Raw genomic sequence first — 22,151 nt, forward strand, 5'->3', positions numbered from 1 at the left:
TCTGCAAAGATTTTTGTACAAGAGGTGTTAAAGTCTCTTTATGTACAGATGAAAACGGTAGTTCCCCCGATTATATTTAAATTACATTGTTTGAACCCAACTAAATTAAAGGGATCAGAAATTCTTTATAATTTGCCCATATGTTCCATTCTGACCTTTTTAGTTAAACATTTGTGTTTTTGTTGTTTTTGCTTTTATTTTTTGAGTTGTTTTCCTTTTTTTTCTGTTCCATTTTTTTTATCTTTCCCATCTTTTGTTTCTCTGCTTGCCCTATCCCTCCTGCCCTTAACTGTCCTCTCATAGAACCGTCTGCCCCCCCTCAAGATGTAAAGTGTGTCAGCTCAAAGTCTACCACAATACTGGTAAGTTGGCAGCCACCCCCTGCAGAAAGTCACAATGGCATTCTTGCTGGATACAGCGTGCGTTATGGTGCTTTGGACTCCGAGGACCCAGTACCTAAAGAAGTGAAGGACATTCCACCTCAAACAACTCAGATTCTTTTAGAAGCTCTAGAAAAGTGGACTGAGTATCGTATCACCGTTGTGGCACATACTGCTGTGGGACCTGGCCCTGAAAGCTCGCCCATTGTTGTACGCACTGATGAAGATGGTAATTTTATGCTCTTATTATTATTACTCTTTGCATTTTATGTTACGTAGTGATTAACTTGTAACTTGTAATAAAATATCATCATTTACTATTGTCTCACAATTCTATTAAACATCACCTGTTAGCAGGATGCTCCTGTTTAGTATACTGGCTGGAAGGGTTGACCCTGCTGATTAAAATGATACCTGTCTTGTGGAAATTGGTTGTGATGTTCCCAAGAAAAAAGACTGTTATTCTTTACGCAAATGAGGGCTTCAGTGCACCGAGGGGCATGGCCAGCAGTGGAAAGATGAGGTGCACCTTGGGGCTAAAGCCCGTGTCTTGGTGCACTAAAGCCCTCATTAGCTTACAGAATAAGAGTATTTTTTTCTTGGGAACATCAAAACCAACTTTCATAAGACAGGTATAGTTTAAATGAGCAGGATCGTCCCTATCAAGCATTGTGCCTCATTAACTAGGGTCGATCCTGCTGAAAGGTGCTCATGAAATATTTGGAATATTTAATATAGCGAAAAAAAGACTTTGTTTTCTTCCTCAGTGCCTAGTGCTCCACCACGAAAAGTTGAGGTGGAGGTACTCAACTCGACTGCCATTAAAGTGTTTTGGCGTTCTCCTGTTCAAAATCGCCAACACGGACAAATTCGAGGCTACCAAATACACTATGTTAAAATGGAAAATGGAGAGGCAAAATGGCTTCCCCACATAAGAGATGTTATGCTGGCTGATGCTCAGGTGAGAAACCTGAAAAAAAACCATATCTGTTAACTATTTGTTGTTTTAACATGCCATATGTTTCCACGAACCTTGTGAAAACTGTATTATTGTTAAAGGTGTTGTCCAGGACTGGAAAAAGATGTCTCCCTAAAACAACACCACACCTGTCCATAGGTTGTATAGTATTACAGCTCAGCCCCCAAAAAAGTAAAAAAACGGATCCTGTTGCATCAGTTATGCATAGCATCCGTTTTCTTACTTACAGGATCCTGTAAAAAAAAAAACAGATCCTGTTGCATCAGTTGTCATCCGTTTGTGACATTTCCGTCTTTTTTATATGTACTGTACTTTAGAAGTACTGTATGCAGGACTTTTTTTCCTGTCTAAAAATACAAATCGCAGACGGAAATAGCTGAAACGGATGACAACTGATGCAACAGGATCTGTTTTTTTACAGGTTCCTATATTTTTTTTCTCTCTTCTTCTGACGGATCAGAAGAATGGAAAGCTAAACGGTGATGTGAATGCACCCTAACTTCAATGGAACTCAGCTGCAGTACCAGTCACAACCCATGGACAGTTGTGGGGCTGCTTTTGGATGAAAGCAGCCATGTTTTTCTCGTTCTGGACAACCCCTTTAATATATATTCACTAGCTCATACTTATCAGTGACTCTTTCTGTATTCATGTAATTGAATTCTATCTTGATGACTGTAAGTGGTCTTCCATAGAGTTAGTTGTGGAGTAAGATACTTTCAGTGTTTACTGCACATTCTCTAGGTGTTGGATTGTCACTTGTAACCTATTATGTACCATAGTTGCTAATATAGCAATACTGCTCATATTACCTAGTCATTTGTTAAATGGGTTATACTCTTTATGGTTTTACAGAAAAAAAAAAACTACCGGTAATCTTTGTATAATGAAAAATTTTTTTTTATGTTTTTCAGTCCCTCACCATTCTGAAAATCAAATTGCTGTCTATAAACGGGAACATCCTAAGGCCTATTGCACACGACCGTATGGCTTTTTCAGTGTTTTGCGGTCCGTTTTTTACGGATCTGTTGTTCCGTTTTTTGTTTCCGTTGTGTTTCCGTTTTTGTTCTGTTTTTCCGTTCTGTTTTTCCGTATGGCATATACAGTATACAGTAATTACACAGATAAAATTGGGCTGGGCATAACATTTTCAATAGATGGTTCAGCAAAAAACGGAACGGAAACGGAAGACATACGGATGCATTTCCGTATGTGTTCCTTTTTTTTGCCGACCCATTGAATTGAATGGAGCCACGGAACGTGATTTGCGGGCAATAATAGGATATGTTCTATGTTAAAACGGAACGGAAAAACGGAAACGGAATGCATACGGAGTACATTCCATTTTTTTTGCGGAACCGATGAAATGAATGGTTTCGTATACGGACCGTATACGGAACGCAAAAAACGGCCAGTAAACGGGGGAAAAAACGGCCGTGTGCAGGAGGCCTTAGGCTGTGTTCACATCTGTGTCATGGTTTCTGTTAATTACAGAAGCTATGGCACTATATCTGATCCGTTCTACAGTGTCTGCCGAGGGTATCCTAAGGACCCCTATTATCTTAAAATGAGTCTGACTTCCATCATTTTGACATAGGAATAGCTCTGCATGCATTTCATTTCTTGCCATCAAATCTGACAGAAATGTTGACAGGTCAGTGCCAATAAACACATATATGAACAGAGCCTTAACTGGGTTTTCTGGGGTTCTGATATTGATGACAATCAGCACCCCCACCACTCAGCTCTTGCCTACAGCCTCCAGCGCCAAAATAAGCACTTTGAATGGAGCCAGGAGCATGACTCTATTTAAGATGTAGTGGCCATGGTTGCTGAGCTCAACTTCCATTCAAGTGATTTCTATGCATCTCAGAGAAAAAACGATTGTCCTTAATCATGGCATGTTGCAAAACTGTGCACTTCTTGCGTGAAAACACTCACCCAGCCTCCTGTGCTGCAGATGAACATCAGTAGTACCTGTCCTTGTGACTCCTTTAGCACCAATACAATGAGGAAAAACATGGCATATTCAATGCTTTAAATAACTAATAATACACATGACCATGTGATACCTGTCCGGGTATTATACTTTTTAAAAGTAAGAGACATTGGAAATAAATTAATGCTTTTTGTGTACCTTTCCAGTTAAAATGTTTATTAATTGTAGCTCCATCCATGTAATATGATGTGAACAGTATAATGTTAAATTCATTGCAGCCCTTTCAAACAGCTGATCAACAGGGGAGTCTGACCCCGACCTATCTGATATTGAAACCCCTTTAAGCAAGAAGTGCACAGTATCCTAACATGCCATATTTTAAGATAGTAGGTTTCTGGCCAAACCATTTGCACCCAAGATGTTTTTAAAATGACCAAATAAAAGTATGGATTTTAACTAGAAAGTGTTGGAACATTTTTCTTGTGATGAGAAGTGTAAAAATTTGACACTGCCTACACTTAAAATGTATTCTAGTTTTAATAATTACATTATTTTCTTTTAGGGAATAGAATGTTGAACAATTTTCTAATATACATTTATTTCAAATTATGTTCATGTGACCTGGCTTTCAGTTAATTGCCCCGGTATCCAACAGAATAGTAATGTATTGAGGAGCAGAACATGTATAGTATATACACTACTACTACCTGTACGTGTAGCAGCATCTCATCATGTCTATCAGTATCAGGGTAAAGGCAAATCTGTGTGTGTTGTTTGTTTTTCTTTCAAACTAGACTTTACTAACAACATGACAACATTTTAAATATAAATAGTACCAACAAAACTGTCACCTTATCCCGTAGTTTTCAAAATGGGGTCATTTTTTGGGAGTTTCTACTCTAGGGGTGCATCAGGGGGTCTTCAAATGTGACATGGCAGCCTTAAAATTATCCCAGTGAAATCTGCCTTCCAAAAACCATACGGCGTTCCTTTCCTTCTGCGCCTTGCCGTGTGCCCGTACAGCAGTTACGACCACATATGGGGTGTTTCTGTAAAATACAGAATCAGGGCAATAAATCTTGAGTTTTGTTTGGCTGTTAACCCTTGCTTTGTTGGCGTAAAAAAATGGATTAAGGGTACTTTCACACTAGCGTTATTCTTTTCTGGCATTGAGTTCCATCCTAGGGGCTCAATACCGGAAAAGAACTGATCAGTTTTTTCTCTAATGCTTTCTGAATGGAGAGTAATCCGTTCAGGATGCATCAGGATGTCTTCAGTTCAGTCTTTTTGCCTTTTCAGGACGGAGATAATACCTCAGCATGCAGAGGTTTTATCTCCTTTCAAAATTCCGGAACACTTGCCGGCATTTTTTTCAATTGACATGCATTAATGCCGGAACCGGCCCCGAGTGTTGCAGCAAAATGGATCCAGCATTGCGGTCTGCGCATGCTCAGACTGCAATTTTTTTAAATAATTTGTCATCCGGAGAGACGGATCCGGCATTTCAATGCATTTGTCATACGGATCAGGATTTGCATACATTTTGACAGATCCGGCAGGCATTTCCAGCGACTGAACTGCCTGACGGAGTTCTCTGCCGCAAGTGTGAAAGTACCCTAAAATGGAAAATCTGCCAAAAAAGTGAAATTCTGAAATTTCATCTCCATTTTCCATTAATTCTTGTGGAACATCTAAAGGGTTAACAAAGTTTGTGAAATCAGTTTTGAATACCTTGAGGGGTGTAGTTTTCTAAAATGGGGTAATTTTGTGTGGTTCACTTCACGCATTGCACCCGCGCGGAAAACTCACTCGTGTGAAAGGGGCCTAAGCCTTCTAACGTCCCCAAAAAATAAAATGGCATTCACAAAATGATGCAAACATGAAGTAGAGATATGGGGAATGTAAAGTAAGAACTTAGAAAAGTAGAGAAATAGAAATTTGGAAATTTGCAAATTTTTCTAAATTTTGGGTCTCAGAATGGCCTGGATAAGTAATAATCATTTTAAAGTTATTACCACATAAATTGACACATATCGGATTAGCAAAAAATGGTCTGGGCAGCAAGGTGAAAACTGGCCCGTGGTAGAAATGGTTAAACGCTGGCTTGTCTAATTACATACTTCAAAGAAGATGTTTGGAACCAGCCAAGACAACAATTGTAGTGTCCGTTGGAACAGACGAACACATAGATTACTTTGCCACCAAAGGATGTTTCCATGTTTGGCCTCTCTATTCCTCAATGCTTTCAGTGTGGTGAGTTTAGGCTTATTGCACACTAACCTGTGCACTCTGTGGCCGTATTACGAACCGCATTTGCAGATCCGCAATACACGGGCACCGTTCAGTGTGCATTCCGCATCACGGATGCGGACCCATTCACTTCAAAGGGTCCGCAAATCCGGAGATGCGGAATGGTGCGGAACAGAGGCACGGAATGGAACCCTACGGAAGCACTACGGAGTGCTTCCGTGGGGTTTGTCCCGTACTTCTGTTGCGCAAGAAGATAGAATATGTCCTATCTTTTTGCGGAACGGCTGGATTGCGGACCCATTAAAGTGAATGGGTCCGCGATCCGCTGCGGCTGCCCCACGGTGGGTGTTCGTGCATTGCGGCCCGCAGCACGGCCACGGGACGCACACACGTTCATGTGCAAGAGGCCTTACCATTACCAATCTGGGCAGCAATAAGGAATTTGTTCCACATTACCTGAGACTTTTATGGTACTTATAACCTATAAAGGATGACCAATAACCCATACTCAATAATGCAGATCAAATATAAAATATGTAAAATATGTTATATTTGACCTATACATCATTATTGAGTATGGGTTATTATTAGTTATCCTTTATAGGTTACCAGTGTAATTTCGACTAGACCCTCTTTACTTTTGTTGTGATGGTTGAGGTACTTATTGGTTGATTATTTGTGATACTTATAGACAGATCTTAGTGGTATGGTATTGTACAGGCCACATACCCAATGCAGCTTCTACACTGCTAGACTAGTATGGGGAAATGGTAAAGAAAAGAAATGAAATTATAATACTGAAATGTAGGAAACTGACACTGTCCAAGTCCTTCACCTGGACCTGCAGAACGCTGTAGAGACAATGACTAATGTACCGTAATATGGTGAAAATATAAAATAGTTACTGGTCTAGATTGATGCCAATATGACAGATATAAGACTACTTTCACATCTGCATTTTCAACTCCAGTTTGAGATCTGGCAGGGGATGTCAAAACCAGAATTAAACGGTTCAGTTTTGTCCCAATTCATTGTCAACGGGGACAAAACTCATCAGGATGCATAAGTATGCATCAGTTTCATTTTGTTGTCAGACACAAAACTGCTGCAAGCTTCGGTATTGTCTCCGGCTTGCAAAACTGAACAAATTGGATCCTGCATGAAAATCAGTGTAAGGGCTCATGCACATGACTGTGTGCCCCCCGTGGCACAGGCACCGGCAATTGAATGGATCCGCAATCACGGAGATGCGGAACGGAGGCACGGATCGGAATCCCACGGAAGCACTACTGAGTGCTTCTGTGGCGTTTCTGGCTGTGCCGCCGCACCGCAAAAAAGTAGCACATGCACTACTTTTTTGCGGTGCGGACCGTCCCATGCAGATCGCAGACCCCATTCAAGTGAATGGGTCCTCGATCCGCATGCAGCTGCCCCACGGTCTGTGCCCGTGCATTGCGATCCGCAATTTGCAGTCCGCAGCACGGTCACTGAGCCCTTATGTTTGTGGGCATGAGCCCTTAATCAGTGGTGCACAAAAAACTGATCCAGCGCCCGGTCAGTTTTGATTTAATACAACCGGTTCCAGTCGAAACAGATGCATCTGGATGTATTAAATGGCACAGATCCGTTTAATTCCAGTTTTTAAACCGGAATTAACAAACACAGATGTGAAAGTAACCTAAGAGATGCAAATTGAAATTAGAAGTACACTACCCCTTAATTCCAGTGCCCTTGTCTGTCACTCTTATAATCAGTTGGTTCATCACTGCTGTTGTTTTCTTCGCACCTCTCACGCTCAAGCACTTGCAATTCATATCACTCTTTCTTCCTCTGTTTGCTTTTCAATGATCAGTGGGAGAAGGACGATACAGCTGAATATGTAAGTATTGGCTTATGATGTTCAACAGCACAGTTCATGTAATGTTGGTGCATGCTTGTGAATATAAAGTGTACCTCCATCATTGCACACATTCCTGCAAATTACCACTGACAGTCTAAGGCCTATTGCACACGACCGTATGTCTTTTTCAGTGTTTTGCGGTCCGTTTTAAACGGATCCGTTGTTCCGTTTTTTGTTTCCGCTGTGTTTCCGTTCCGTTTTTCCGTATGGCAAATACAGTATACAGTAATTTCATAGAAAAAATTGGGCTGGGCATAACCTTTTCAATAGGTGGATCCGCAAAAAACGGAACGGATACGGAAGACATACGGATGCACTTCCGTATGCATTCTGTTTTTTTGCGGACCCATAGACTTTAATGGAGCCACGGAACGTGATTTGCGGCCAAATATAGGACATGTTCTATGTTAAAACGGAATGGAAAAACGGAAAAACGGAAACGGAATGCATGCGGAGTACATTCCGTTTTTTGCGGACCCATTGAAATCAATGGTTCCGTATACGGACCGTATACGGACCGCAAAAAACGGCCAGTAAACGGGAAAAAAAAACGGCCGTGTGAAAGAGGCCTAATAGTTAACATACCTGGCCCAGATTTACTAATGTGTCTACACCAAACAATCTGTCTAAAAACTAGGGCAAATTGGAACTATACATTTATTCCCCAACATACTCAACAAGGAGGCAGGGCTTAGCGTAAATGGATGGCTCATTGATGGGAAGGGGTGGGGCCTAAGACACGCCATTTTGTGCCAAAATTGCTCCGTAATTGTACTATAGATATCTGTCGCAAAGTAAGCAAACCAGTAATTGGTACAGAGTCAGAGTGTCTATCCCATCACCAGCCTGAGCCTCCATGATAAATCTGGTGCAGGTCTAGACCGTTTGTCTAAGCTCTACAGGCTTAGTAAATCTGGGCCTATGTTTCTTTTTTTGGATTGGATTTGTCATTCAAATTCCATTGTTATTACTAATTTGATATATTCAGCAACTGCTATATTTGCCTTCATTGTATATTTTGGCTCCTACAGGCAGAGTATTCTTGATTTTTATGATACAACACAGGGCACGTGTAGCTTGTAGTTCTGGCCCTACTGGCAAAATTGCAAAGCAAGAATACACAAGAAAATAAGGTTATGTTCCTTTAATTTGATGAAACGTTAAACAAACTGCGTCACCAGTTACAACTTTAGAGAAAAATGTATGAAAAGGAGGGCAGATAAGCAGGCCTGTTTTACTTGCCTGACAGAGCAACAAATGAATTTAAAGGGAATGTTGCACTGGAAAATTACATTTTTGAAAACCCAAGTTTTTATGTTAAAGGAGTATTCCCATCTCAGACAACGGTGGCATATCGCTAGGATTTGCCCCCATTATCTGATAGGTGTTGGTCCCACCTCTGGGACCCGCACCTATCTCGTAAACTGAGCCGGCAAAGTGATGGAGGGCGCGCCCGGCCACCCTCCATCCATTTTCATAGGGGCGCCGAAAAAACTGCTACTTCTGTTGGCCCTATAGAAATTAATGGGAGCGCACCGCTCTTGCGCGGCCACCACTTCCATTCATTTCAGTTTACGAGATAGGTGCGGGTCTCAGAGGTGGGACACACGAACCTATCAGACAATGCTAGCATATCCTAGCGATATGCTTCCATTGTCTGAGAGGGGACTACCCCTTTAAACATATTTTTTAATAATTTTTGGTGATTTTGTTAAAATTTTCAATGTCACTGTTGTGGGGATTCGCCATGGTAGGCAGCTTAGTGAATATAGAGGCAATATAGAGGCAATCACAAAGTCTTTAACTTAAACAGTTCAGTGTTTATTCACACAGAAGGCACAACAAAATAACAGTTTGCAGTGTTGCTGTATGTTCACACCATGGACAGTCCACAGAACACAAACGTTCACCTTGTTAGCGGTTTTTCATCAGTCATCCACTGCAGGCTTTAGGGGGCCTGTTTTCCAGCAATGCGGATCTCAGCCCTTTAGCACGGCACACCTCATGCGGATCCCAAAAGCATAGTCTCCAGAGGTTCACTTTGAAATGGAGGATAATCCACACCCAGCTGAGACTGCTGGCTGGGTTTTTATATCCCAAACCAAAACCTGGCCTGGAACGTGGGGAAAAGCCACCCACCCTGCACTTTGGCTGCTCCCAGTAGGAGCCGGCCCGGATCGGCTCTACAGCCATACTAAATAAATAGTGTCAGTCAGCTGACACTTAAATTACCGATTCTTACCTCACCGAGGCCAGGAATCTCGGTGACACATACCTTCCGTCAATGACGGACCCTTGCTCCTTCCTACACTGTCTAGATTTTTTTTAAAAATCCTAAAATCATGTAGTTCTGACACTGGCCAGTAGGAGAAGCCACATTTGCCATGGACAAGACTAAAAAAATATGAACTTATTGACTACTATGGGAGAGTTTTCTAGTCGTACTCTGTGACCTGTGCAAGAGGGAGTAGATAAGCTTTGATTTTACCTGTGTTATCTATAAATAGGTGATAACTGTCATTGTAATCCCACCTACAATGATGATAATAAGATTACTACTGAAATGTTATCTATACAAAATCAGAAGCATTGGCATGTTTTAGACCTAGTGGTCAGTGCAAAAAATGCATGATTTTAAGATTATATATTTTTGTGACATGGAGAGTAAAAAAAAACAACTCAAAAAATATGTTTAACATAAAAATTTCATATAAGCAATAAGTTGTTTTCTTAAGACACAAAGGAAGAGGTACACAGACATTTAGGCCACATTTACAACGTGACAAAATCCACAGTTAACAGATGCAGATTTTGGTGAGTATTTGTTGTGGAAACGCATGCGATAGCTGTCTGAAAATCCACATGATCTATACTGCCGTGTGCATGTCCTCTAAGAGTACTTAACCTGTGGATTAAATCAACCTTGGAAATCATTGTCAAATATATAGTACGGTATATCTGCCCTTTTCTTTATCTCTGTGTATGTATAGTCTAGAACAAGGCTGATGAAATATTGACAGCTATAAGGCATTGTTATATCTTTGTTTTTCATGTGAGAGCAGGATAAAGGAGGTATTTTAGGAAGTCACAAATATATGGGGCATATGAATGTTGGATCTGGTACTTGTCGCAGATAAAGCAGTTTATGCACCCAGAATCATAAGTATGGTCCTTCTGAAATATACATTTATCTGCATCTTTCCCTTGTTGCTCATCATCTACACAGAATTTCTAATATATACGCCGCGCCACACAGCATGAGATGTAGCCGCTCCTTGCCTAAATGTGTATTTAAAGCACCGCTACTTTCTAAGATGCTCCTGATGAAACAAATGTATGTGGAAATGCGTCGAGTGCATATAAAGGAGTAGTGAGCTCCTAACAGAGCAGCTGCTAGTGGCAATATGCCTGCCAGCAGTGTCGAACTGGGGTGCCTAGAGCCCACCAGTAAAATACATTTTGGGGCCCACTATAAAACTACATGTATCATCTGCCTGTTTTTTATATGAACATAAGCAATGTACTGTATAGCATCTTTACCAGCCTATCTATATGTCAGTCTACTTTGCCATGTGCTACTTGTGGGCGACTTGGAGCCCACCTTGCTCAGTGGCCCACCAGGGGATTCACCTGTTCCCCTGTGGGCCAGTCCGAGCCTGCCTGCCAGATAGGGGGGATTCCCAAGTCCACATGTTTCCTTGCGGTTTTGTCTAGTCTCCTGGAGAAGCTAAATACAATGAGCACTAGGACTCCCTGATAGAGGCACTATACCTACATCCTCCATCTGACTGGGCAATTTTATTAGATTTTTCTCATGATAGCTTGTTCCAGTTCTAATGTGCATTTCTAGGACAAACCTATCAGTATACTGGGTGCTGTCTCTTTCTCAAATGCACCTTGTCTGTAGGGAATGAACAACTATTTGGGTACTCCCAGCAGTATACAATTTCATGAGATTTTTGTGCTCTTAAGGCCTCATGCACACGACCGTTGTGTGCATCCGTGTCCGTTGTTCCGTGATTTTCTGTGGACCCATTGACTTTCAATGGGTCAGTTGAAAACTCGGAAAATGCACCGTTGTACATCCGCGTCCGTGATCCGTGTTTCCTGTCCGTCAAAAAAATAAGACCTGTCCTATTTTTTTGACCGACAACTGTTCACGGACCCATTCAAGTCAATGGGTCCGTGAAAAAACACGGATGCACACAAGATTGTCATCCGCGTCCGTCATCCGTGTCCGTAGGCTACTTTCACACAGATGGATCCGCTGATCCGTCTGCATAAAAGCTTTTTATATCTGAGTTTTCACTTCGTGAAAACTCAGATCCGACAGTATATTCTAACACAGAGGCGTTCCCATAGTGATGGGGACGCTTCAAGTTAGAATATACTACGAACTGTGTACATGACTGCCCCCTGCTGCCTGGCAGCACCCGCTCTCTTACAGGGGGCTGTGATCCGCACAATTAACCCCTCAGGTGCCGCACCTGAGGGGTTAATTGTGCGTATCATAGCCCCCTGTAAGAGATCAGGTGCTGCCAGGCAGGAGGGGGCAGACCCCCTCCCTCCCCAGTTTTAAATTCATTGGTGGCCAGTGCGGCCCCCCCTCCCCTGTATTTAACTCATTGGTGGCCAGTGCGGCCCCCCTCCCTCCCCAGTATTATATTCATTGGTGGCCAGTGTGGTCTCCCCTCTCCCCCCCTAATTAAAATCACCTTCCCCCATCATTGGTGACCAGTGCGGCCCCCCCCCCCCCCCCCCCCCCTAATTGGCCACCAATGAATATAATACTGGGGAGGGAGGGAGGGGGGCCGCACTGGCCACCAATGAGTTAAATACAGGGGAGGGAGGGGCGAAGGGGGGGCCGCACTGGCCACCAATGAATTTAAAACTGGGGAGGGAGGGGATCTGCCCCCTCCTGCCTGGCAGCACCTGATCTCTTACAGGGGGCTATGATACGCACAATTAACCCCTCAGGTGCGGCACCTGAGGGGTTAATTGTGCGGATCACAGCCCCCTGTAAGAGATCGGGTGCTGCCAGGCAGGAGGGGGCAGTTATTACACAGTTCTTATTATATTCTAACTTGAAGCGTCCCCATCACTATGGGAACGCCTCTGTGTTAGAATATACTGTCGGATCTGAGTTTCACGATCTAACTCAAATCCGATGGTATATTCTAACATAGAGGCGTTCCCATGGTGATGGGGCGCTTCAAGTTAAAATATACCATCGGATTGGAGAAAACTCTGATCCGATGGTATAATAGGGACTCCTGACTTTACATTGAAAGTCAATTGGGGACGGATCCGTTTGCAATTGCACCATATTGTGTCAACGTCAAACGGATCCGTCCCCATTGACTTGCATTGTAAGTCAGGACGGATCCGTTTGGCTCGGCCAGGCGGACACCAAAATGACTTTTTCCTTCATGTCCGTGGATCCTCCAAAAATCAAGGAAGACCCACGGAAGAAAAAACGGTCACGGATCACGGAACAACGGAAATCCGTTTTGTGGACCGCAGAAAAAAACGGTCGTGTGCATGAGGCCTTAGAATAATTACCAATAAAACATATTTATTTTTCCTTTTTAGCGTCTCTATAGACAGTGAACACTATTATTATCTTGGAGGCATACACCCGTTTTATTTGTTATTCCGTGATTTATAACTCGAAAGCCAAGTATCCCTAACTTTTTGTGGGTAGTGTATCATTTCAAACACTGAAATAGAAGAATTGCAAACTTTTGTCAATCTACATTATTCTATTAAAATATAAAGAAAATCACAACAAACTGCAAGTGTAAGCGGAGGCCTATTCACACCAGTTTTTTTGTGTGTGTTGTACATAATACATGTAAATACATGTACATTCATACTCCTTCCTAGACAAATTGCCTTGCACATAAGAACAAAACTGAACAACAAAAGTAGTATTCAGTGTTTAATAGGTTGATTGTTATGTAAATATAGGAACAATATCCCATGCATGTACCTGAGTTAATAGTTCCACATTTCTGATGTAAACTGAAGTCATAGGCCTCTTTTACACGGGCGTCACGTTTTGGGGCTCAGGATGCGTCCCGGGTGCATTGCGGCAAACCCACGCGAGTAGGTACGCAATTTGTCAGTTTTGACTGCGATTGCGTTCTGTTGTTCAGTTTTTATAGCGCGGGTGCAATGCATTTTGCACGCGCGTGATAAAAAACTGAATGTGGTACCCAGACCCGAACTTCTTCACTGAAGTTTAGGTTTGGGTTCAAGGTTGTGTAGATGTAATTATTTTCCCTTATAACATGGTTATAAGGGAAAATAATAGCATTCTTAATACAAAATGCTTAGTAAAATAGGGCTGGAGGGGTTAAAAAAAAATAATAATAATTTAACTCCCCTCATCCACTTGTTCGCGCAGCCCGGCTTCTCTTCTGTCTTCTTCTTTGCTGATTTGTGAGGAAAAGGACCTGTGGTGATGTCACTGCGCTCATCACATGATCCATCACCATGGTGGTAGATCATGTGATGAGCGCAGTGACGTCACCACAGGTCCTTTTCCTAAAAGAAGAAGAAAGAAGAGAAGCCGGGCTGCGCAAACAAGTGGATGAGGTGAGTTAAAAAAAATTTTTTTTATTTTTTTAACCCCTCCAGCCCTATTTTACTAAGCATTCTATATTAAGAATGCTATTATTTTCCCTTATAACAATATTATAAGGGAAAATAATAATGATCGGGTCCCCATCCCGATCGTCTCCTAGCAACCGTGCGTGAAAATCGCACCGCATCCGCACTTGCTTGCGGATGCTTGCGATTTTCATGCAGCTCCATTCACTTCTATGGGGCCTGCGTTGCGTGAAAAACGCACAAAATAGAGCGTGCTGCGATTTTCATGCAACGCACAAGTGATGCGTGAAAATCACCGCTCATGTGCACAGCCCCATAGAAATGAATGGGTCCGGATTCAGTGGAAATCTCGCCCGTGTGAAAGAGGCCTTAATTATTGAAGCCTAAGAATAATTGAGCTTATTTGACGTTAGAGTGGATAGATATGCTTGGTGGTCACTTACAGGCATCCGCATTTACACTTCTCTATATTATGCATGTCTGAACAGTAGGCCTCTTGCACAAGCAAAAAAAGATCAACCAGAATGAGATTTGAATTATGATTGTTTTTATAATTTGAGAGTGTTGACCATTTCTCTAGCTGCCTGTAACTGGATGGGCAGACCTCTTTATCTCTTTGTTCAGTTCATTCGGATTTGTTACTGCGTGTACTTGCATGCCTCATTATGTTGTCAAAATGTGAACAGCTGTGCCTTTGGATATTGATTGGACCATTAGGCTGGATTTTAACAAGGCATCTATGATTCAACTGTCGCATACCCGACCACACATAATGGCCAGTGGCTGCTCACATTTGAAGCAATACCTCCGTTAACATAAAAATTTGTGCAGCCATTGGAGGCTGCTGGTGTTTTTTTGTTTCAGTAGTGTTTCCATTCCGCTTCTGTTCCATTTTGGCGTTCAGTTTTTCCGTTTAGTTTTCCGTTTTTTGCGGATCGCAAACGGTAGAATGGCATATACAGTAATTACATAGAAAAATCGGGCTGGGCATAAAATTTTTAATGAATGGTTCCGCAAAAACGGAACGGATACGGAAGACATACAGATGCATTTCGTATCTGTTCTTTTTTTTTTTTACAGCCCCATTGACTTGAATGGAGCCACAGAACGTGATTTTCAGGCAATAATAGGACATGTTCTATCTTTGAACGGAACGGAAATACGGAAACGTATTGCATACAGAGTACATTCCTTTTTTTTGCGGACCCATTGAAATGAATGGTTCCGTATACAGACCGTATACGGAATGCAAAAAAAGGAACGTAAACGGAAAAAAAAAAACGTTCATGTGCAAGAGGCCTAATTCCCATAGAAGGAAAAGAAGGATTCTGGGAGCTGTATTTTCAGAACACCTGGAGTGCTGGAGTTGCTGATCTAAGTTCTGGAAAGCCCTATAAATCACTGGACTAAAACAATTGGATCTCCATCAATCTACCAACCTGTCATGCACCAATCTGAGGTGGCATGCCCTGACTTCTAATGATTAAAAAAAAAAGCACTTTTAGGACACTGATGGCCCTAATGAAGATCCTCACCCTGTGCTTAAGCACAGTGCCTGTCCTTGGATGACAATACCATTGCGACATCCTTCAGACTGACTTCCATAGCCCAGCTTGTTCCCAGTTTTGCATTTAAATTAGTCACCAATCCATAACATCTAGGTGGCTCCTTTTTTGCAAGTCAGCGGCCTGAGGAAGCGCGCGAAACGGCTGTCGCTGCTGAGATGGGTGAGGTTTGCGTGTTCCGACCCTGAGCATTGTTAAGCAAGAATAAAGGACTGCTTTTAGCAACACTACAGTTGTGAGTGCCGCCCCATTTCTTCTTTTTATTATTAGCCATTTTTTGTTAGCTTACCTCACAAAAAGTGTAATATAGAGCAACCAAAAATCATATGTACCCTAAAACCTGCCACCTTATCCCGTAGTTTCCAAAATGGGGTCACTTTTTTGGAGTTTCTACTTTAGGGGTGGATCGGGGGTCTTCAAATGTGACATGACAAATTAAAATTATCCGAATGAAATCTGCCCTCCAAAAACCACATGGCGCTCCTTTCCTTCTGTGCCCTGCTGTGTGCCTGTAGAGCAGTTTAAGATCTCAAATGGGGTGGTTCTGTAAACTACTGAATCAGGTTGATAAATATTGAGTTTTGTTTGGCTTTTAACCCTTGCTTTGTTAGCGGAAATTAATGGATTAAAATGGAAAATCTGCCAAAAAAGTGAAATTCTGAAATTTCATCTACATTTTACTTTAATTCTTGTGGAACACCTAAAGGGTTAAAAAAGTTTGTAAAATCACTTTTGAATACCTTGAGGGGTGTAGTTTCCAAAATGGGGTCTGTTTTTTCTAGTTTCTACTTTAGGGGTGCATCAGGGGGTCTTCAAATGTGACATGACAACTTAAAATTATTCCAGTGAAATCTGCCCTCCAAAAACCACATGGCGCGCCTTTCCTTCTGTGCCTTGCCGTGTTCCCCTAGAGCAGTTTACGATCACAAATGGGGTGGTTCTGTAAACTACTGAATCAGGTTAATAAATATTGAGTTTTGTTTGGCTGTTAACCCTTGCTTTGTTACTGGAAAAAATGGATTAAAATTGAAAATCTGCCTAAAAAGTGAAATTCTGAGATTTTATCTCCATTTTTCTTTAATTCTTGTGGAACACCTAAAGGGTTAACAAAGTTTGTAAAATCAGTTTTGAATACCTTGAGGGGTGTAGTTTCTAAAATAGGGCCATTTATGGGTGGCTTCTATTATGTAATCCCCACAAAGTGACTTCAGACCTGAACTGGTCCTTAAAAAGTGGGTTTTGGAAATTTTCTTAAAAAGTTTAAGATTTGCTTCTAAACTTCTAAGCCTTCTAACGTCCCAAAAAAGAAAATATAATTGACAAAATGATTCAAACATGAATTAATCATATGGGAATGTAAAGTAATAGCTATTTTAGGAGGTATCAGCATCTTTTTTAAAAGCAGAGAAATTTAAATTTTGACAATAGCGGATTTTTCAATATTTTGGGTAAATTTGGTAGTTTTTTATAAATAAAAAATTACATATTTTGACTGAAATTTACCATTGTCATGAAGTACAGTATGTGATGAGAAAACAGTCTCGGAATGGCCTGGATAAGTAAAAGCGTTTTAAAGTTATCACCACACAAAGTGACACTGGTCAGATTTGCAAAAAATGGCCTGGTCCTTAATGTGAAAAATGGCAGGGTCCTGAAGGAGTTAAAGCTTTATTTATTTTTGGATAACCTCTGCCTCTTTTCTCCAATCCTCTGTTTGTGTGTATTCTTATATATTTTTGGTGGGTGATGACTGATACTGTAGGTGGTACTAGTCTTTTTTTTCCCCATCTGTTGTGAGCACTAATATGTAGAATAATTGATGGACATGTAAAAATATATGTGAATTCAGAAAAACCACATTAGCTATCAATAAGAACTAGGTTTGTTGTTGGGTAATAAGGGTTGGGCTACAGTGTAGCTTACATCTGAAAATATTACTATATGTGCTAAGCCCTGTACAGTAGCAGCGATGGTTGTAGCTATCCCTTATTGTGGGTCCAAAAAGGTAATTGGTTGGCTCCATCAGTTATAAGTTATCAACCATACCATATTTACAGTTGCACAGTGCTAGTATATTGATGACCTAACCTCAGAAGAGCTTATCAATATCTGATCAGTGGGGTCTGACCAATCAGCTGTGTGAAGAGACCATGGCGCTTGTGCGAGTGCTGCATTGAACTACACACCATTTAGCTTGTATCGGCGGTGCAGTGTAACTATATCTACTTGTCCTGTTTCACTTAAATAGTATGAGCAGTAATAGTATGAAACGTGTGTCCACCATTAGAAAGGGTAATTTACTGCTCCCTGTACCATATCATTTTCATGAAAAAAAGCACACTATAGCGCAGTTGTGTTACCAGGTGATTGAAGACGTTCCACTACCTCGCCGTGGCGGCGATCGTAATAAATTACTTTTGCAAAAAGAGGCGTATTGGATCCATCGTTTACAAATGATGGAGCCAAGAGGCCTAAACCGCGAATACAATATAAGTAGTTTGATTTGATATCTGAAATTATTTTGTTTGCTTTCAGCGGAGTTAATTATGGGACTTTCATTGGAAACAAGTGGAAACAAGTGAAAGCTTCCTTGCCTGAGTGTATCTGATCAGGGGGAGGAGTCAGTGGTATGACGTCAGTTCCTTTGTGTTTTTTTCATTTCTCTGCTATTTAAGACATGTTTGAGGTTATGTGAATATAGTGTGATGAAAGCACGTGTGAGTGCTGAAACGCGTCACTAATGAAATAAGAAGTGACTTGAATTAAACTTCTGCATTTGAAAATTCAGCGCGAGTGTCGGTCATTCCTTTACAGCATTATTACTGGGATGCCTGCCCATTGACACGTGCACCGCCGAACAAGCAAGGTGAGCAGTGCCGGCCATTTCATTCTAAACTATTCTGAGGGTAGGTCATCAATATACTAGCACAGTACAAGCCCTTTAAATGTAAATATGGTATGGTTGATACAGATATATCTTCTGGCTGTGCTTACACGTTCGGTCTAGTGACATTACTGGATTCCGGTTATATACTTGATGATCAGGCCTGAAAAGGCAACGTTTTACAGTTTTTTCGCCTATGCATCCCCATGCGTCTGAGGGCTTGTTTTATACATGAGAAATGCTATTATTATTTTTTTACATTGTTCAGGACTTTATATAAATTATGGTGTAATTTATATAGTTTTTGTTTTGTGATGGAAATATAGAAAAAAGTGATTTGGCCTTGTTTCTTTAATTTCATGTTTCACACAAAATAACTTGATAATGAAATTCTTCTGGTTATTACGGACTTGCGGATACCTAATATTTGTCTTTTTATTTAATGTGTGCACAGCAAAAATTATCTTACAGTAAATAATGTTGATTTTTTTTTTTTGTGGTGTGCGATTCTTTATTACATTATTTTTCACATTTTTTTAGATCATCCCATTATGGGATTACTATTTTATAACTGTATTTCACATTTATAATGAATTAACATACCCCTGTATATTAATGCATTCTAAACAGTGTCCCTTTGACATTGGCTGCTGTAAGGACAATGCTATTGTGCCCTAACAGTAGGTTTACTGTACATACAGCCCTGGTGTACTTCAGAGGACCTCAGGACTGACCGTGGATCACTTCTCTGGTCTCTGGGAAACCCTGTGACCCGGTTGAAGGGAGAGTACCCTTTGATCATGCCACAGTATGGACCGCAGCATAATCAAAGTGTTAACAGCCGGGCTTGGATCTTCGTCTGAACCTGGCTGTGAAGCGCAGAATGCTCTAAGAAGCCAGGCTGTTACTAACAGCTGGTTCTTAGTGCTGGATAGCTCTGGTGGCTTTTAGCCCCCTCCTCATCTGCAGCAACACCAAAATATATTGCTGCAGACTGGGAACCTGCACTTCCCACCATCAAAAGACAGAGGGCGGTTGATGTATTCTTGTTACCTAAGTGGTTTGCATGCAGTGTTTACATGCATGTAGCTAATGTCTTCTGAATTCTGTAGATTAAGTGCACAGTATTTAGAAAGACATTTTCTTCGTTTTGAATTCACAGGAAATGATCATAGATGGACTTCAATCAGAAACCACTTATTCTATCACTGTTGCTGCATACACAATGAAAGGGGATGGAGCACGTTGTAAACCAAAGGTTGTAACAACACAGAGTGCAGGTGAGCCATTATACTAATATATAAAAAGCATGCTGTGTTCCCAATTACTTTGTCTCTGATCACATGGTGTAACCGCTTCTGGCAATCAGTGGCAGGTTGAAGCAGGCATATATAGTGCTAACTGTAACTGCATGTACTTTTTATTAAATGTGCCGTTTTACATGTAATCTGTACTTACTGGAGCATATTTAGCAAAACTGTTTAAAAGAAAAACTTTTGCCCATTCTATGGGAAGGCAGCAGCTTGTCCCATGTGACCATCAGGCACTGGCATCTGCACCTTCCAGGATGCATTGCAGTTAGCTCTTGCTAACCCCTTCCTCTTCTGCATAAAAAATAGTTCCTCACATATAGTCCCATAGATACGTATGGTATGTAATGCCCTACCCAATTTCCATCTCCACTGTCTAGCAAGGGATATAGCTCTATATTTCTATGAATTTAGAAATATTGATGGATGAATGAAACATGTCCAGGCTGCTTCACCTACTTCTCTATGAGATCACTACGCTGTCACTGACAGGATGGAAGTAGGGAGGTTGCTGAACCTTTTAAAGGGGTTGTGTCACTTCAGCAATTACTAATGTATTGTGATTGTCCATATTGCTTCCTTTGCTGGCTGGATTCATTTTTCCATCACATTGTACACTGCTTGTTTCCATAAATAGCCAAAAGACATGGACTGCGCTGCTTCTCTAAAATCCACAAACAGACAGATTGGGGCAGGTTAGATCCTGAACCACTCCTCCTTCACTCCTTTTTCGTGCTGCCAAACACTGCTACTTGTATCACTTGGGGTACCACTTCCACATGTCCTGCAACCTCCTGTACGGATCAAGGCTCAGGTAGAGAAATAGTGAGTCAACGGAGGCACTTGTACAACAAAAAGATGGATTTATTATGCTCACAAGAGTAGATAAAATCAAGGCACATCAATGGTTTAAAAAGTCGGTTGCCCGTAGTTCATCCAACCTAGGTTTCAGCTCTGCTTTATTACACACAACTGATGAAGCAGAGTAGAATCCGAGGTCGGTCAACTACGGGCAACCAGCTTTTTAAACCATTGATGTGCAGCAGTAGCGGTGTTTGGCAGCACAGAAAAGGAGTGAAGGAGGAGTGGTTCAGGATCTAACCTACCCCAATCTGTCTGTTTGTGGATTTTAGAGGAGCAGTGGTTGAACTTGATGGACTTATGTCTTTTTTCAACCGTATCAATTATGTAACTATGTAACAGTGCGGTCCATGTCTTTTTGCTGTTTATGTCTGGTGTAAATTGAACCCACTTCACAAGGGACCTGCAGCACTAAAAATAGGAGATATAACTTGAGATGCTTGTATTTATTTTTGAACTGTTTGTTTCCATGGTGGTTATGACCAACCAGCAATCCAGCAGTGGTGGAAGTGCTTGCACACTATAGAAAAAAAGCACCAGCCTATGTGCGCTCCCACAGTCCCGTCCCAGAGAGACCGGCACTTTTTCCTATAGTGTGAAAGTATGGCCAACCGTTGATGGATTGCAGGCTAGTTGTAACCATGGAAACAAGCAGTGTATAATATGATAGAAAAATGAATCCAGCCAGCAAAGGAAGCAATATGGACAATCACAATACATTAGTAGGTGGCTTGTATTACCTTTCTCTAAATGGAAAATATATGACGTGTTTGCACCAACATGTGTACATATTTGTGATATGCTAGACATGACATTCAGAAAGTCATTTTTCAAGCAATTTTTGTCATGACCTACTTTTTATCCTAGTTTTAGACCGGTTTTGTCACATCTTTGGGTCAAAGGTGGTCTAAAACATGGTGTGAAATCTGTAGTCGAAAGCCCTGTGGTGCATTGTTTGTTTCGCAAATAGACATCATGTGGCTGATTATGTTGCAAAGGGACATCCTCTAGCTCATCTCTCTTATAGGCATCCTATGGCCCATTGTGTCACATGTAGGCATCCCGTGGTGCATTGTGTCACATATAGGCATGCCATGGCGCATATAGGCATCCTGTGGTGCATTGTGTCACATATAGGCATTGTGTGACGCATTGTGTTGCATATAGGCATCCTGTGGTTTATTGTGTTGCAAATAGGCATCCTGTTGTGCATTGTGTAGCAAACAGGGTTCCTGTGGTGTATTGTGCTACAAATTCCCTACAAAATACCGGAGACGAAAAACAAACTTGGGCACATTTAGCACCATAAACACCTTTTTACCTTTACAATTTACAGTATGTATATTGCAATAATAATTCATTTGAAAAGCCATATTGCATAGTAATATTTTGCATGGTATAGTCCCTTTTATAATGTTTGCGTATTTAGGAAACACTGAACCTTCTCAGTCCCCCTGCATCATGTATA

The 22,151-nt window shown here is 41.3% G+C and overlaps 1 protein-coding gene across 16 annotated transcripts in view; it reads left to right on the forward strand.

Annotated features, from left to right (window-relative positions):
• The window catches only part of PTPRS (protein tyrosine phosphatase receptor type S), a 600,160-nt gene that overhangs the window by 273,160 nt on the left and 304,849 nt on the right, over positions 1 to 22,151 (forward strand). For 9 of the 16 annotated variants that reach the window (XM_040417715.1, XM_040417713.1, XM_040417721.1 and 6 more), the window contains 4 exons: positions 304 to 609; positions 1,148 to 1,341; positions 7,401 to 7,427; positions 19,675 to 19,792. The exons of 4 other annotated variants lie outside the window; for them this stretch is intronic. In XM_040417715.1, coding sequence (XP_040273649.1) covers positions 304 to 609; positions 1,148 to 1,341; positions 7,401 to 7,427; positions 19,675 to 19,792 — 645 coding nt within the window. The remainder of the gene's footprint in view (positions 1 to 303; positions 610 to 1,147; positions 1,342 to 7,400; positions 7,428 to 19,674; positions 19,793 to 22,151) is intronic. 3 more of the 16 variants (XM_040417720.1, XM_040417722.1, XM_040417727.1) reach the window with 1 other exon arrangement.

Source organism: Bufo bufo, chromosome 2 (genome assembly GCF_905171765.1).
Source record: "Bufo bufo chromosome 2, aBufBuf1.1, whole genome shotgun sequence".
Classification (NCBI taxonomy): Eukaryota; Metazoa; Chordata; class Amphibia; order Anura; family Bufonidae; genus Bufo; species Bufo bufo.